Source organism: Primulina tabacum, chromosome 5 (genome assembly GCF_025594145.1).
Source record: "Primulina tabacum isolate GXHZ01 chromosome 5, ASM2559414v2, whole genome shotgun sequence".
Taxonomy (NCBI): domain Eukaryota; kingdom Viridiplantae; phylum Streptophyta; class Magnoliopsida; order Lamiales; family Gesneriaceae; genus Primulina; species Primulina tabacum.
Window position 1 is genome coordinate 16,287,639 of NC_134554.1, and position 15,138 is coordinate 16,302,776.

General features: G+C 36.8%; 3 protein-coding genes across 4 annotated transcripts; 2 read left to right on the plus strand and 1 right to left on the minus strand.

Moving 5' to 3' along the window:
• The first annotated feature begins 3,284 nt into the window (after positions 1-3,284).
• Positions 3,285-7,509, plus strand: LOC142547078 (putative alkaline/neutral invertase B). 2 transcript variants are annotated; one of them, XM_075655154.1, is made up of 5 exons: positions 3,285-3,634; positions 4,225-4,699; positions 4,988-5,419; positions 6,020-6,578; positions 7,067-7,509. In XM_075655154.1, the coding sequence occupies exons 2-5, from the start codon at positions 4,244-4,246 to the stop codon at positions 7,360-7,362; spliced, it is 1,743 nt and encodes a 580-aa protein (XP_075511269.1). In that variant the 5' UTR covers positions 3,285-3,634; positions 4,225-4,243; the 3' UTR covers positions 7,363-7,509. The 2 variants fall into 2 exon arrangements, with proteins under 2 accessions (XP_075511269.1, XP_075511270.1); XM_075655155.1 differs by lacking the exon at positions 3,285-3,634 and having other exon boundaries at positions 3,647-4,699.
• A 934-nt stretch (positions 7,510-8,443) lies between these two features.
• LOC142544870 (uncharacterized) lies at positions 8,444-9,922 on the plus strand. Its single transcript, XM_075651899.1, has 3 exons — positions 8,444-8,799; positions 9,313-9,436; positions 9,538-9,922. The coding sequence occupies exons 1-3, from the start codon at positions 8,577-8,579 to the stop codon at positions 9,584-9,586; spliced, it is 396 nt and encodes a 131-aa protein (XP_075508014.1). The 5' UTR covers positions 8,444-8,576; the 3' UTR covers positions 9,587-9,922.
• A 784-nt stretch (positions 9,923-10,706) lies between these two features.
• LOC142547079 (5'-methylthioadenosine nucleosidase-like) lies at positions 10,707-14,964 on the minus strand. The gene is made up of 8 exons (XM_075655156.1): positions 14,682-14,964; positions 14,525-14,588; positions 14,102-14,193; positions 13,837-13,943; positions 13,258-13,332; positions 12,649-12,723; positions 11,535-11,627; positions 10,707-11,141 (listed from the first exon to the last, which is right to left on the minus strand). The coding sequence occupies exons 1-8, from the start codon at positions 14,770-14,772 to the stop codon at positions 10,944-10,946; spliced, it is 795 nt and encodes a 264-aa protein (XP_075511271.1). The 5' UTR covers positions 14,773-14,964; the 3' UTR covers positions 10,707-10,943.
• Positions 14,965-15,138: the final 174 nt, after the last annotated feature.

Below are 15,138 nucleotides of genomic sequence, written 5' to 3' on the forward strand. Positions count from 1 at the left end.
TTGTTTGCATGACTGCCACATTCACGGGCTTACATTTTATTGTGTTGGACGACTCTACCACATCAGGCGTTTCAAAAATAACTGTATGACCAATGTAATACAGTATATTGATGACAGAGATATTAAGGAATACCTTCTTTTGAAAATGATATGGATCGACTATTCCATGGGTAACCATGATGAGCCATTTAGGATGTGTTGTTGGGGAAAAACCAGAATGCGCTTTTTTGTGGAAGATCAGGATGAGATGTTCGGAGTAAGACCATGATGTGCTCTTCCAAAGAAGACAACCAAAATGTGACCTTATGAGCTGTTCGGAGAAAGACCAAGGACCCTTACATTGAAGATAAAAAAAAAACACTCTTGGGGAAGAATAAGGGCTCTTCCTTAGAATACTAGGGTGTGCTCGGAGGAGGACCAAAGGTTTTTCGAGGAAGACCAGGATGAGCTCTTCCCAAGAAAACCACAAACTATTTCGTGGAAGACCAGTGGCTCTTTCATGAAGGACCGGAAGTTGTTCGTAGGAAGACAAAGGGCTATTCCGTGGAAGACCAAGAAGTGCTCTTGCCCTGAAGACTAGAAACTCTTTCGAGGAAGACCAGAGGCTCTTCCACAGAGGACCGTAAGTTGTTCGGAGGAAGACAAAGAGCTCTTCCGTAGAAGACCAAGATGTGCTCTTGCCCTGAAGACCAGAAACTCTTTCGGGGAAGACCAGAGGCTCTTCCATGGAGGATCGTAAGTTGTTCGGATGAAGACAAAGGGTTGTTCCGCGGAAGACCAAGATGTGCTATTGCCCTGAAGACCAAAAACTCTTTCGGGGAAGACCATAAGTTGTTCGGAGGAAGAAAAAGGGCTCTTCCGCGAAAGACCAAGATGTACTCTTGCCCTAAAAACCAGAAACTCTTTCGAGGAAGACCAGAAGTTTCTCAGAGGATTTGGTTCCCCACGAGGCTATATTCTTCATGGCATTCCTCTTCGTGGTGCTTTTCCTCTTTGATTTACCATCTTTATCTTTTTCTTCAATTTCCCACAAACGACACTAATTGATGATACCAAAATTCTACCTCGGTTTTAGGCCTGAAAGCTGATCTTAAAATCTTCACAGCTGATTGGGTCAGGTCGGAATTCCGAGCTCTGCACAAATAGATATAGGGTTAGGGAGCGCCAGAGAATTTTCCGGCATGACCCCTCCGATGCTTAAGTCAGTCTGAGGAGCAAACTTAAGGAAAAGAGAAATATATTAAATATGAAGTAGGCAAGAGAATGTGAGAGAGTAAAACCGTAGCAAATACCTGGTATTTATAGAGGGAAGAGATTAGAGATTAGCTACCTTGTTATAGTATGACTCCTGCTGAGATAAAGTCCTACTTGATATACGAGACTTCAAAAACTAGGACTCTACCTAAATGGCAGTTTTGATTCTTGTCTTATCTTGATTAGATTTACTCGAATCTCGCATTTATCAGGACCCTTATCTATTAACGAGAATATCTTCATATCCTTCAGTTGCGCCAGGGCTCTGAATTCCCGACCCATTGGTGGGCTTGGATTCCTGACAGTGCTAGGGGTTGTGGGCTTGGACTCTGGAGAGTGCTAGGGAGTGTGGACTTGGACTCCCGATAGTGTTAGGGAATGTGGGCTAGGGATTATGATCTATGGATTGTTTTGATATGTGCTCGGATCCCTGATAGGACTAGGGGTTCATCTTGATGTGGGCTAGGGATTCTTTTGATATGGGCTCAGATCCGTCCAGATGTACCAAATTTAGGGGGCATCATCCTTCTTAAAATTTTTTTTAATCATCCCTCACTCGCTATAATCGATTAAATTGGAGTTAAATTTAATTTTAAGTTTAATGCTATGAAAAATATAATAAATAAATGATGATATACTGATATATAAAAAATAAGAATACGCAATTCACCAATATAATCAGAAACTCAGCCAAGAAACAAAAGAAAACAATGATTTAACGTGGTTCTGACAGTAAGTCTACTCCACGACAACCAGCACCCGAACTCATCTCAAATCACCAACAATGGTGCACAAATCACTTCGAGTGAACAAGTAGGAATGACAACAAAGAAGTCAAGATTACTGTCAACAGAATTGAAATTCCGAGAGAGCTCTCTTCCATCTCTTCAAGTTATAAGGGATGTCTTGTAATTGCCTTCAGCTTCTAGACATGCTCCACCTTGATAAATACTCCTATAAGCCAAATTCGACAATGTCCTTTGGGGCATGGAAATCGTATTTCACCCTCACATCTTATGTTTCTGGTACACCTAAACCAGAAAGGCCAACACTTCAATCTAATCGATATCACAATACATTATCACAATACTTTATTCAACTGATATCATAACACATTAATTCCAATATTTAAAATTACTAGAATTCATATATTTACGAAGAATAGGTTTCTTGTGAGACGGTCTCACGAATCTTTATCTGTGAGACATGTCAATCCTACCAATATTCACAATAAAAAGTAATACTCTTAGCATAAAAAGTAAATTTTTTTCATGGATGACCCAAATAAGAAATCCGTCTCACAAAATACGACCCGTCATACCGTCTCACAAAATACGACCCGTGAGACCGTCTCACACAAGTTTTTACCATTTACGAATTAAAGTTAATATACATTTCTCACACACATTGCATTGTTTAATGGCTAGTATCGATAAAATAAATTTGATAAAAGATGTGCATGTCACAACATTTAAACAACTGAGTGTATTTATTTGTCTCAAATCTATTGAATGAATTTCTCTGAAAATTAGAAAGAAAAATTTGAAATATTTTGTTTTGTCAAATTATAATTTTTGTTTCACATTCACCAACTTAATTATTTAAAATCCATCATTTCAAATATTTTGATTTGTTTTAAAACTTATGGTAAATCCAAATCTTTTCATCCAAAAGGGACGAAAATATTCATTAAACACATATAAGATCCAAAATATAGATATACTCGATATTAAGGATATAAATGAATCAAACCATTTGTGAGTTATTTGAAATTCGATTCGATAGAAGCTCGTTTCAGTTCGTTTAATGAGGCTCGTTCGGATAAACGGACAAAACTCAAACTTTATAATATTTGGCTCGTTAGTCCGTGAACATGTTTGTTACTAGGTTCACAAGTCATCTCTCAAAACGGTTCAAATATAAATTAATCAAGATCAAACGTTCAAGAATTCGGTTTAGTTCGGTCATATCCGACTCCATATTATATCATTTTTCCCCTTGGGGTCTCTGTGAAGCAACATGTGTACAATCTGACACAATCCCTACGCATTATTGCTGGTAAGCTCGAGCCCCAATGCAATTTCGCCCGTCTGTTTTCATTCGTACGCGCTTGTGCACGCCCCCGAGGAAGAGTATTCCGTTCGGCATTTCTTGTTCGCTATACCCACGTTCCGATTCTCTACCCTCCGTAAGTAGTGTGTGACGCTTTATAACGCACGCAAATACTAAACGTGTGGTCTTTGATGTGACCAACCTCGTATCTTCACGTATATCTTTCATACCCTTCTTGACATTTTTGGATAAATTACGGTGTTTCGATCGGCAAACTGTGATCTGTGTATTCTTTCATTGAATCGGTTCATCGTTGGATACGAACGAGGTAATTATCAGTGAACTAATGTGGGTTTTATTTTTGTTTTTCTCCTTTAAATTTTTTTGGCCGTGTTCATGTGTTATTTGTTTATTGATTTTGGTTCATGCATGTGTAGACGAGTATTCTTCAGGAAATGTGAGAGATACATAGGATCGTGGGTTTTATTTAGCCGTTTCTTAATTATGTGGATTTGCATACCTTTTTGTTTATGATTTAAAAAAGAATCCGTACGGAGGAAGAGAAAGTAAATGAGGGTTCGAGAAGAAAATGAAAATAGTTGTGGATCATTCTGAAAAGTAAACCAATGAGGTTAACTTTGCTTTCATTTATTCATCGTTTTTTAATCACAATTTAGCGGATTAAAATGAATTTTTTGTTCTGTTTAGGAGATGGAACATGGTTTTTGTTATTGATTTTTGGTTGAATTGTCCTTGTTTTTGATACTGCATGATGTGTGTGTGTGTGTTGCTTGTGGGTGGTGTGGGGCGGCCAGGTGGGGGGAGTGCACAGTAGTATTTGTGTAATGCCTAGTTGGATCTTGATGAATGTGCATTCAGATTGGAAATTTAACTTGCAAGTGGAAAGCTTTTAATTAGGTATTTAGAGCTTGCAAGAATGTCTACTCTTTCACGATTGTCGAACCTTTCCTCCGATGTATCACAAAATGGTTGTCTCAAGACTGTTGATTCATCAAGCAGTGTGGTTGAGTTGGAAGATTTTGATTTTTCAAAGTTATCTGATCGGCCGCGAAATTTGAATTTAGAAAGACAGCGATCATTTGATGAACGGTCACTCACTGAGATGTCAATAGGATTTTCGCCTCATCCCCCTTCTAGAGCAGAGAACTTCATTCGAGCTTTTGACAATGTAGACAGTGTATTTTCACCCGTTAAAAGGTCGGGATACACGACTCCGTTGTTCCATTATGGATTTGGGATGAGCTGTGAGCCAAACCCCATGATAGCGGAGGCTTGGGAACATCTAAGGCGATCGTTGGTGTATTTCCGAGGCCAACCTGTTGGAACAATTGCTGCGTTAGACAATTCTGATGAGAAACTCAACTATGATCAGGTGAACAGCAAAAACCATGGTGCTTTCTTGTTGAATACGCCCGCTATTTACTCTCAAATGCAATATTTATGTTGGATTTGTAGGTTTAATTTCTTTAAATTTCATGATTTTTACTTTCTGGGTTCAGCATGACACAGCTGGCTGGAGAAGAAGCATGAACAATCTGTATATTAAGCATTTTTATTCATTACCATAAAACAAACAAGATCATCTAGGTTGCAACAAGCCATCTATAAGTTCCAACGCCAGCTACTTATTAAGTTTTTCCTTAATTTTTCTAATGTGCAGGTATTTGTCAGGGATTTTTTTCCAAGCGCTCTGGCATTTCTAATGAACGGAGAACCTGAAATAGTAAAAAATTTTATCCTCAAAACTCTTAGGCTACAATCATGGGAGAAAAAAATTGATAGGTTCCAACTTGGGGAAGGCGTGATGCCAGCTAGTTTTAAAGTCTTGCACGATCCCGCCAGGAATACCGAGACATTGATAGCAGATTTTGGTGAGAGTGCAATAGGAAGAGTGGCTCCGGTTGATTCTGGCTTTTGGTGGATCATTTTACTTAGGGCATACACCAAGTCTACTGGAGACACTTCCTTGGCTGAGAGGCCTGAATGCCAAAGAGGCATGCGTCTGATACTCAGTTTATGCCTCTCAGAAGGATTTGATACATTTCCAACACTCCTTTGTGCTGACGGCTGCTGCATGATTGATCGTAGAATGGTGAGTTTCCTATTTTTATTAAGTCAATTTTGTGAATTTTTTTCTTTTTTCCCCATATCAGTTTTATAAGTATTATTGTCTTCAAAATTAGCAGCATGAACTTCGTGGCAAAATATGGTTAATGTCTTGAATATCTAGTTTCATGGTGATCATCGACATAGCTTAGTTTCTTTTCATGTATATACGAGTTGTTGATATTCATTTGCTTTAGAATTTTTGAAGAATCTCATAACCAGTACCGTTTTTATAATGAAGGTCACTAACCGTGATATGAGTTTTCTGTCCATGGGATAAATTATTAAATCTGGTGGATTTACGCAATCAATGAAGCTCAATACAGCATTCAGGAAGATCGCTCATAGTTACAGCGCCAGTATATCTTGAATTTGGCAGTTTATTAGTTCTTTTATTGTTGTATCTTTTATTCTTAGTTTACCTTTTCCTATGGCAATTAGATTGAATCAAGAAAATGTATAATAGTTACTAATATCTTGTAATTTTCTTCATAGGATTGATCATTTCTTCTTTGGTGAATTTGTCTGTCTTTTTGTCCTAAGGATTGCCAATTATATAACTGCTTGCAAATACACGCACTTGTAGGGAGTATATGGATACCCGATCGAGATTCAAACTCTCTTCTTTATGGCTTTGAGATGTGCCTTGGTTTTACTGAAACACGATGCTCAAGGGAAGGAATTCTTAGAAAGAATTTTTAAGCGTCTACATGCTTTGAGCTATCACATGAGAAGTTACTTTTGGCTAGACATGAAGCAACTTAATGATATATATCGATTTAAAACCGAGGAGTATTCCCACACAGCAGTCAACAAGTTCAATGTCATGCCTGATTCTCTGCCAGAATGGATTTTCGATTTCATGCCAATGAATGGAGGCTACTTCATTGGGAATGTCGGTCCTTCAAAAATGGATTTCCGTTGGTTCTGTTTAGGCAATTGTATTGCAATACTTTCATCGTTAGCGACACATGAGCAGGCTACAGCAATTATGGATCTTATCGAATCACGTTGGGAGGAGTTGGTTGGAGATATGCCACTTAAAGTTTGTTATCCCGCCATTGAGAGCCATGAATGGCAGATTGTGACGGGTTGTGATCCTAAAAATACTAGATGGAGTTACCACAATGGTGGATCATGGCCAGGTACTCTCTTATTCTGAATAAACACCATGCTTTTTTTCCTTTTTTGAGTTTGAGCTCAAGTTTCTCAAAGCCTATTAATTTTCGTCTAAGAACACCAAAAACCATTTTGGTTACGGCTTGTGCTCGAATTCCATCTTTTCAAGTTATGTTCCAGTTTGATATATAATCTTATCAAAACGAAAACTTGAACTGTGGCTCTAACTCAAGAGGCCACTTAGTTTAATTTATTTACTAGTTGTAAGTAAATATATTGAAGCTTGTGTATGGCTCATGACTTTTTGTTCAAATTCGGCTTGCAATATTTTCGACCAAGCTCAACTTCAATTATTTTGGATCTCGAGGTGAATCACGATTCTGTGAAATTCCATCGTCTTAACCAACCACTGCCATTATTCACTGAACGCATTACAATATCAAAATCATCTTGCCAGCTTGAATAAGCAGAAGAAAGGCAATCTTCTAATTTTTGTCTCATTTTATGAAAACAGTGCTTTTATGGCTCCTCACCGCAGCATGCATCAAGACAGGACGACCCCAGATTGCAAGACGTGCCATTGAACTTATTGAATCCAGGCTCTCGAAAGATGGTTGGCCAGAATATTATGATGGAAAGCTTGGTAGATACATTGGAAAGCAGGCTCGAAAATACCAAACATGGTCCATCGCTGGTTATTTGGTTGCAAAAATGATGATCGAAGATCCATCTCATTTGGGTATGATCGCGCTCGAGGAGGACAAACATCTGAAGCCCGTCTTGAAAAGATCGGCCTCGTGGACTACTTGAACGTGAAACTAATTTGTCTTTGGTTTATTCATTAGCTCCCATTTTTCAAACAGGTGAAACTTTAGTTTTTGGAATGATATTGAAAAAATTTGTAGCATGAGGATAATTTCTATTTTGTTAGGGGACATTTATAATTTTTTATGTGAATTTTTTTGTTTGCACTTCTTGAATTAGTGCGTTTGGTTGGTGAAGTCAAACGATCAAAATCACTTTCTTTTAAAAAAAATTATTAAATATTATTTGGTTACAAAAGCTATTTTTAGAAAATCAGGTATTTTATAAGCCATAATTTTTAGCTTTTGTATTTTTTTTTTACTTCTATTTAAAATTAAATCATCTATTTGAAATAAAAACAAAAGAACTTTCTGATATTTATCCAAATGACTTCTGATTTATTAAAAAAAATTATTTTTAAAAGTGAATTTATTTCAATGATTTTTTAAGTTACAACTTTCTAACTCATTTTTCCCCTTTCATTTAATAATTCATCGGTCAATTTTTTTTCTTATTTTACGAAGACATGTCAAGATGGATTAGATTATGGAGTGAGTCACACCGTCTCACGAATCTTAATATACGAGACGGGTCAATCCTACCGATATTAACAATAAAAAGTAATACTCTTAGCATAAAAATTAATACTTTTTCATGGATGACCCAAATAAGTGATCCGTGTCACAGATACGATCCGTGAGATTTTTAGAACACTGCTTCAAACCCGCCAAAGAGACAGGCCGGTCGCCGTGCCTAATGACAAGCTATGACAGGTTGCAAGTCAGCCGTCTCATCAGCGTGTTTGAACATCTCTTAGATTATGAGTTATCGGAGCAAAATCACAAGTTAGTCCAGTCACATTAAGTTATTAACAATATGGCAACATAATAACAAAAAAGTAACGATGTAAAACTAAATATTTGAAAAAATATGGAAGCTTATTTTAGATGAATTTAAAGTGTTTACTCCGAAAAAAGCCACAACAATATAATATTTGGAAGCTTAATTGAAATAAAATATTTTTTTACTTATTTAAAGTGAAAATTAGATTTTGTTTTCTAATTTTTATTGGTATTTTCACACCTTCACCAAATTAAGGAACCTCATTTCCCTTCTTTCAGCCTCACAGACTTTCCCTTGAACAAAAATATTTCTTTCCTATTTCTACGTTATATGTTACATTTTAGACAGCCCACGAAAAGCACACATACGCAAAGAAGATGAGGCCAACGAGAAGGCCGTTCAAAGCGGTGTGGTCCTGGGTGCGGCGGCAGCCGCCCAAGGTTAAGGCTTTTCTCGCCGTCATTAGCGGCATGGTGGCGCTCGTTCTCCTTCGTGCAATTGTTCACGATCACGATAACCTCTTCGTAGCTGCTGAGGCGGTTCACTCGATTGGAATCTTGGTTCTTATTTATAAACTTATGAAGGAGAAGACTTGCGCTGGTAATGGGTTCTTTTTTGTGTGTGGGGTTTTTTTATTTGTGTTTGTTGGTGTGGGATTGCTGTTTTTAGGATTTAATTTTGGTGGGATTGTTCGATGGGTGAAAAAGTTTTGGACCTTACTGATCACGGGTGATTATGTTTCCATTACGGTATATGAAATTGGAGTATAGCTGAACTTTTGACGGGTTTTGGTTTTCTTTGGAAATCTTGCCACTGTTTTAATTCATTTTGTGGTATTTTCGAATTGGAATGTAAAAGATGCTCTTTTTCCCCTTTACTTGGAAAAAGTATTGTATTGGGGGCTAGTTATGCGCTAACAAGCGCCATTCGATTTCAAGGAGGAAAACACTCTAATTTCTTTTAAAATTTATTTTCTTTTCTGTCATTTCTGATCACGAGTTCCTGAATTTTGAAATTTATTTTATAAGGCAACTTTTAGGATTAATAAGATGGAGTACATCTGGTCATCTAGCTGTTGCATTGCCGTCAGTATTTCCCATTTGTCTTTGCCAGGTTTTGGACAGTCGTGGTCACCTGCTTGTGGCATTGGTTATGGACTATGGCCTTCAATGGTTCTTATCTCAGAAATTGTTCAAACATTCATATTGGCCGATTTTTGTTACTACTACGTTAAAAGGTGTGCATTCTTCTGCCCTTGTATTCACCTTGTGTATGCGTGTGGATATGTGTCTTCGGTCGCTGTATCCTTTCCTTATGCTCGATTTTGTTCATTTGCAGCGCTTTGGGAGGACAGCTTCTTATGCACCTTCCTTCGGGGGTGGTGTAGTTAACAGTTTTACAGACAATTTTTTTGTTGTTGCACGCCTCGTGGTGGATACTTAGGTGTTAACATATGGTTGGGGTGTCAGGGGAGCAATTGCATGTGCAGTAATTTGGTTTAGATTTTAGATTTTTCTGTAAGGAACACTTAAATTCTAAGTCAAATCTCACCATATTTTTTCGTGGACTTTGTCTTTCCCTTCCCCTTCTCCTTGCTACCTTTTGCACTTTGCGTATCTCTAACTTGAGGTTGTTCAATGTGAACCTTGTCATAAAGTGTCTACTCAATATACTTGTCATCTTCCCTGATTATAATACTTGAAATTTGAAAAAAGCTTTGTTATTCATGAATTTCCGAACTGGGCAATTATTTTTGAGTAAGAGGCGACACTTCAAAAATAATAATAAATTTTATTATTAGAAATAATGAAAGATACATTTGTGGAGTCAGAAATCAGGATGATGGAAATCCGAGCAAATCAAGGATCATGTTTTGAACCGTATATATTTCAATGGTAGCTTAGATGTTTGGACACATGTGTGATTTTAAAAAAATTAGTGGAGACTTCATGGATGTGTGGCTAAATTTGGGCCCTTGATTTTATCATGGGATAGTGCTCCTACATGTAGGATGGAATCAACCATATTTCAATTACGGATAATCTGCTCGACTAGTGTTGGATAATTTATTGCTTAAGTTGATGTATATCGGTTTATTTCATCCTACTCATATGAGCATTGCCCTCATGATAGGATGTATGATCAAGATTTGCCCATGCATATATAGGACCCATTTTTTTTTTTGAAATTTTATGTGTAGCAAGATCTTACCCGTTAAAATTGAATTGAGGATAGTGCCCACATAAGTAGGATCTCATTAACCATGTATATCAAAGAAACTATAGATCTTTTCCAACTCTTTAAACGTGTCGATTTAAACTCCGGCACCAACATACAAAAGTAGTTGTCCAAGTTCCCCAAACTCGAGCGTTGTTTCACTTGTCACTACGGTGTCATAACTGGATGCAACTAGTGACATAATTGGATGCAACTTCGGATCGAATGTAATAAATTTTAGGCATCTTATGTTTCTGTCATCCAGAAAAGCATGTGCAAGTTAAAAAGTAAAGTAAAACAGTCTCACATGGATTTTCTAACAATCAGCTGACACCAAACGGGAAAGCGTATGCAGGTAGGCACTACAAACTCTATGTAGCAGTTAGACACCCAAAACGTACGCATAAATGTGCAGACTATAGTAAGATACATTACCTTTCTAGTTACATAGCATAAGCTAATGAATCGAGTAGCATAAAAAAAGACATGATTATATTATAAACATGTATATGCTCCAAATGAGATGATCAAATTTCTGAGAAACTTTTTCCGTTGATAAAATCGACGACTTGGGTGACTGTTTGATCAAGTGACAGGGTTACTGCCGCCAAATTTTGCAAAAATTCCTCAGCTGTTGGCTTGTCGCCGTCAATAATATCCGTCACAGCTTTTAAGAATATCGCAGGAACTTTCAGGAGATCCGCTACATAAGCAACAGCAGCTCCCTGAATATCCAAGACAAATCTACAGATGAAGTTCTTTTCATTAATTGGGCATAAAGAAGCGTATTGTAATGTTGTCTACAAGAAATTTATTCTTGTAAAAAGACACTATATTATACTATACCCGCCAAAATTTTGACAAAATAGGAGGTTCAATTTTTTCATTAAAAAAAATTATTTTTGACAAAATTCAGGTGGAAGGATGTGAATCAGTAATGTCCTAGAGAAAAATTGTGAAAATAATTTGAGCAAGGTTGAGTTGAGACTAGAAGATTCAATTGCTAGTTGCTACAGATGTGATTCAAGTATTTTGTGGCATGCAAAAACCGCATTTGCAGAAGCACTCTTTTTGACTTTACATCAGGCAACATGATAAGCTCAAAAGGTAATGCCAACCTCCATATCTTTAACGGTTGCATCATTTGCAAGGATTGCTGCTTCATCCACTGAGGACATATCCAAAGAATCGCCAGTAGACAATTTGCCAACCTAAAACATGCAAAAGGTACTACTTTAACCTCAGCTATGTTATTCTAACATCCTTTCACATAAATAAAGTACTTGAACAAACTCAATATGTGCATATAAGGCACAATTTTAGTTGATCAGAGAGGGCCAATCAGGGGAAACTCTACAATGCACCTATTAAATTTCATACATAAAAATATAATGTCAGTAAACCAAAAAAATGCAGCCGAATCTCAATTCCTGTGAACATTCATATATACTGGAAACATAAATAGATACCATCGAGTTCAGACATCATTGAAGATCAAGATAAGGGGAGACAATCTAAATAACTGAACTTTTTTACTGCACATCATTGAATGTGTAGGAAAGATATGCTACTCCATTAGATTGAAAATTCAAGTCCATAAGATCCTATATTTTACAGATTAATTAAAATAATAAAGCTTTAAGATCGCAGGAACATGTCATCAATCTTAATAATCAACATCATCATCATAGCACATTCCCGCTAGTTGCGTAGTATACTACATGGATATTAGTTCTCCAAACTAAGCGATTTTCACACGTCATCTCTTAAACCAAGATTTTATATATCATCCGTAACCACTTTTATCCAAATTTTAAATGGTCTACCCCTCCTTCTACTATTTACATTAACATATGTCGGATTGGGGTAATATTTGATCTCCTCTTCGCATGACCAAACTATGTTAGACACTCTTCCTAATCTTATGCTCTATGAAAGCTACACCTAAATAGTTTATAATTCTTTCATTTCTAATTCTATCCTTTTGCGTTTTATCACACATAAATTTTAGCATACGCATCTCTGCTATCGCCATTTTATGCATATGTAGTCCTGTAGTGGTCTAATGCTCCAAGCCATAAAGAATAGCTTGTATAAAATTACCAATCTTAATCCGAGACTATAATCTTTGTAGTTCTGAAACTCCTGATAAAGGAACTTTGAAAAGAAAAAGAGAAAAAGAGCACTCAAGGTACAAAATGATCACTAAATGAGCTTCTAAAAGTAAATAACCTTCAAATTCAGCTCATTTGCAAGGTTGGGGGTGTAGAATGCTTGACGAGAACCGACACCATACAAATCAAACACCTGGAGACAAAAAAAGGCTTGTGAAGATCTGATGCAAATGTTAAACTTCTTCATTCAGGAAACAGGATTACTGACTGTCCATAACTACTAACGCATGTTTGCAACCAGAAAACAACAGCAATGCATTATATCATTGATCAAGAGGTAAAAGTCTCATCGATTTCCATCCCCGGAGATTGAGAAAGTGAGCAATAAACAAAAAATAATTTACATCCACTTTCTCAGAGGTTCAATAAAGAAGCACTACCGCCGGTCACACTGGTATGCACTGTGTAATATAGATCAAAATCTTTAGAGGTTTGGAATCATTTTGGGAAAGCATGACAATGAAATCATTACTGGGTAAAGATGTGAAACACCACACATTTCCACAAGTATCTAAGAATTAGAAATTAAATATTCTGATACATGGACTAGTAACCCGACCAGTTAGGGAAATAAGCACCATCTTCAAAAAGGGAGACCTATTCCATAATGTGCATACAAATAAATGAAACATAAATAGGCGAGAAAATATGAATGCAGTGTACTTACAGGGATGGGAATTCGTCTGTCATGGAAAGCGACATCTGATACAAGAAATACATCTCCTATGCAAGCACCTTTTGCCTGGTAAATTCTAGATATCAATGCAAAAATATATTTAGAGTTATTAGTTATTACATCCTCTACACAGAGGGCATGTCTGAGTTTCCCTTTCCACTTCAGAAATTAGTTGAAGTTTCGTAACAACAATTTAAACGCTACTTTATGTACTGACAAATGTATGGCATAGAACAGTAAAATACGAGTACAATTTCATCAAGCAAGATAATGGATCATATTTCTCACAACTGAAAAAAGAGGTTAAAATTTCTGAGGGTTAGAAATAATTTTTACTTGACAAGCACAGAAGCAGTGAGTCCAAAGATATACAACGATGAAGAAATTGGAGGAAGACAATCTCATGTACAGTTGTACACCGAACTATATATGCACACAGATAAATTGGAGCCTAAAAAATATTAGCAGCAGCTGACCAATCTTGAATCTTGATGGTCAACAGTGAGGTTCAAATAATACAGATATTGAAAATTTGAATAATTAGAACCATAAATCATTTATCTGAAATACCTTGAACCCTCCAGCGGTGCCTGCATTTATGATAATGTCTGGCTGCAATGCTTGAACTGAAGCATAAGTCAGAAGGGATGCAGACACCGTGCCTACGCTGTCAACACCTAATAAGAAATAGCTCATGAGCTCAGTCACATGAAATTCAAGAGTAGTATCAGCCGAAAATCTTTGTTACCGGTACACATTCCATAAGAAGAGGAAGATTACACAAGAAACATACACTAACATTATCAAAAGCTACATCAAGAAAATAAATACAGACCCAAAGTGTTGTCTTTTCCAGGGCAAACAACGCTGATGCTCAAATCTTTGTATTTACCATGATACCTCACCCATGGGACCCCCTTTGGAAACCTGCATTAACATGGAAGGTGGAAAAAAGCAACTCTACGGTGACTTAACTTCCAGAGCAAAGTAATAATAACCACTGTCGTAAAGTTTAATGGAAAATAATCAAACGTATAGAAAAGAGTGAATCACCTTTCAAATAATTAAACTCACGATTCCATATATAGTTTAAATCCCACACTAATTAACTTGTGATAATAAGCTTAAACTAATACAAATGATCACGAAGTCACCAACGTCCTATTCCTCATGCTGACAAAAAATGAACTATTCAACTCCAAATCAACTAAACAACAGAAACTAATGAAAAAAAAAAGCGATCAAAAAGAAGGCGTACACAGAATCTAGGTCCTCGGTGAGCTGGAACTTATTCACTAGAGGTGACGCCTCAGTCTGCATAACTGAACACAGAATTGAAATCGGTATATTACAGTATTTAAAAAATGGAGTAAATCTTTGTCGAAAAAATACACACTATAAGATAAAAAGAATACCGATTACAAAGAGCACATTGGAGATGGAGCGCTTAGAATTTGAATCCTCGCAAACTTCTATCTCAGCTTTTTCATCGTGTGGAAGAGCCATTGGATCGTAGTTCCAACTTCAAGTCTTCGAACCCCGTGGTGGCCGATGAATCCCCGATTTAATCATAGAGCTACAGACTGAATTTCAATGCTCTTTCCCTCTCAGTCGACGCGACTGAACAAAATTAATGCGATTTTATGAATTTGAATCAAACTGGAAATAATTGAAGTGTCCAGAACCGGAGGGAATGAATGAAAGTGGGACTTGGTGGGGACCACGCTTTTCTGTTTTTTTGGGCAGGCAAACAAGATTTTTAGTTTTGACCAATGGGATAGGTTTGAGGAAAAAAATATTTAAACTAAAGTTTCAAAATAAAAAAAAAATTATTATTTTTTCCGAAGGACCCTTAATTTTTACCACCAAGAT

Bases quoted from the DNA above. Each gene is read 5' to 3' on its own strand.
- LOC142547078 (XM_075655154.1), top strand. From the start codon at position 4,244: ATGTCTACTCTTTCACGATTGTCGAACCTTTCCTCCGATGTATCACAA. The intron at 4,700-4,987 runs GTGAACAGCAAA...TCTAATGTGCAG, and splicing joins AGAAACTCAACTATGATCAG to GTATTTGTCAGGGATTTTTT. The intron at 5,420-6,019 runs GTGAGTTTCCTA...ACGCACTTGTAG, and splicing joins GCATGATTGATCGTAGAATG to GGAGTATATGGATACCCGAT.
- LOC142544870 (XM_075651899.1), top strand. From the start codon at position 8,577: ATGAGGCCAACGAGAAGGCCGTTCAAAGCGGTGTGGTCCTGGGTGCGG. The intron at 8,800-9,312 runs GTAATGGGTTCT...TGTCTTTGCCAG, and splicing joins GAAGGAGAAGACTTGCGCTG to GTTTTGGACAGTCGTGGTCA. The intron at 9,437-9,537 runs GTGTGCATTCTT...GTTCATTTGCAG, and splicing joins TGTTACTACTACGTTAAAAG to CGCTTTGGGAGGACAGCTTC.
- LOC142547079 (XM_075655156.1), bottom strand. From the start codon at position 14,772: ATGGCTCTTCCACACGATGAAAAAGCTGAGATAGAAGTTTGCGAGGAT. The intron at 14,194-14,524 runs GTACGCCTTCTT...ATGTTAATGCAG, and splicing joins ACCGAGGACCTAGATTCTGT to GTTTCCAAAGGGGGTCCCAT. The intron at 13,333-13,836 runs GTATTTCAGATA...AGAATTTACCAG, and splicing joins GCACCGCTGGAGGGTTCAAG to GCAAAAGGTGCTTGCATAGG.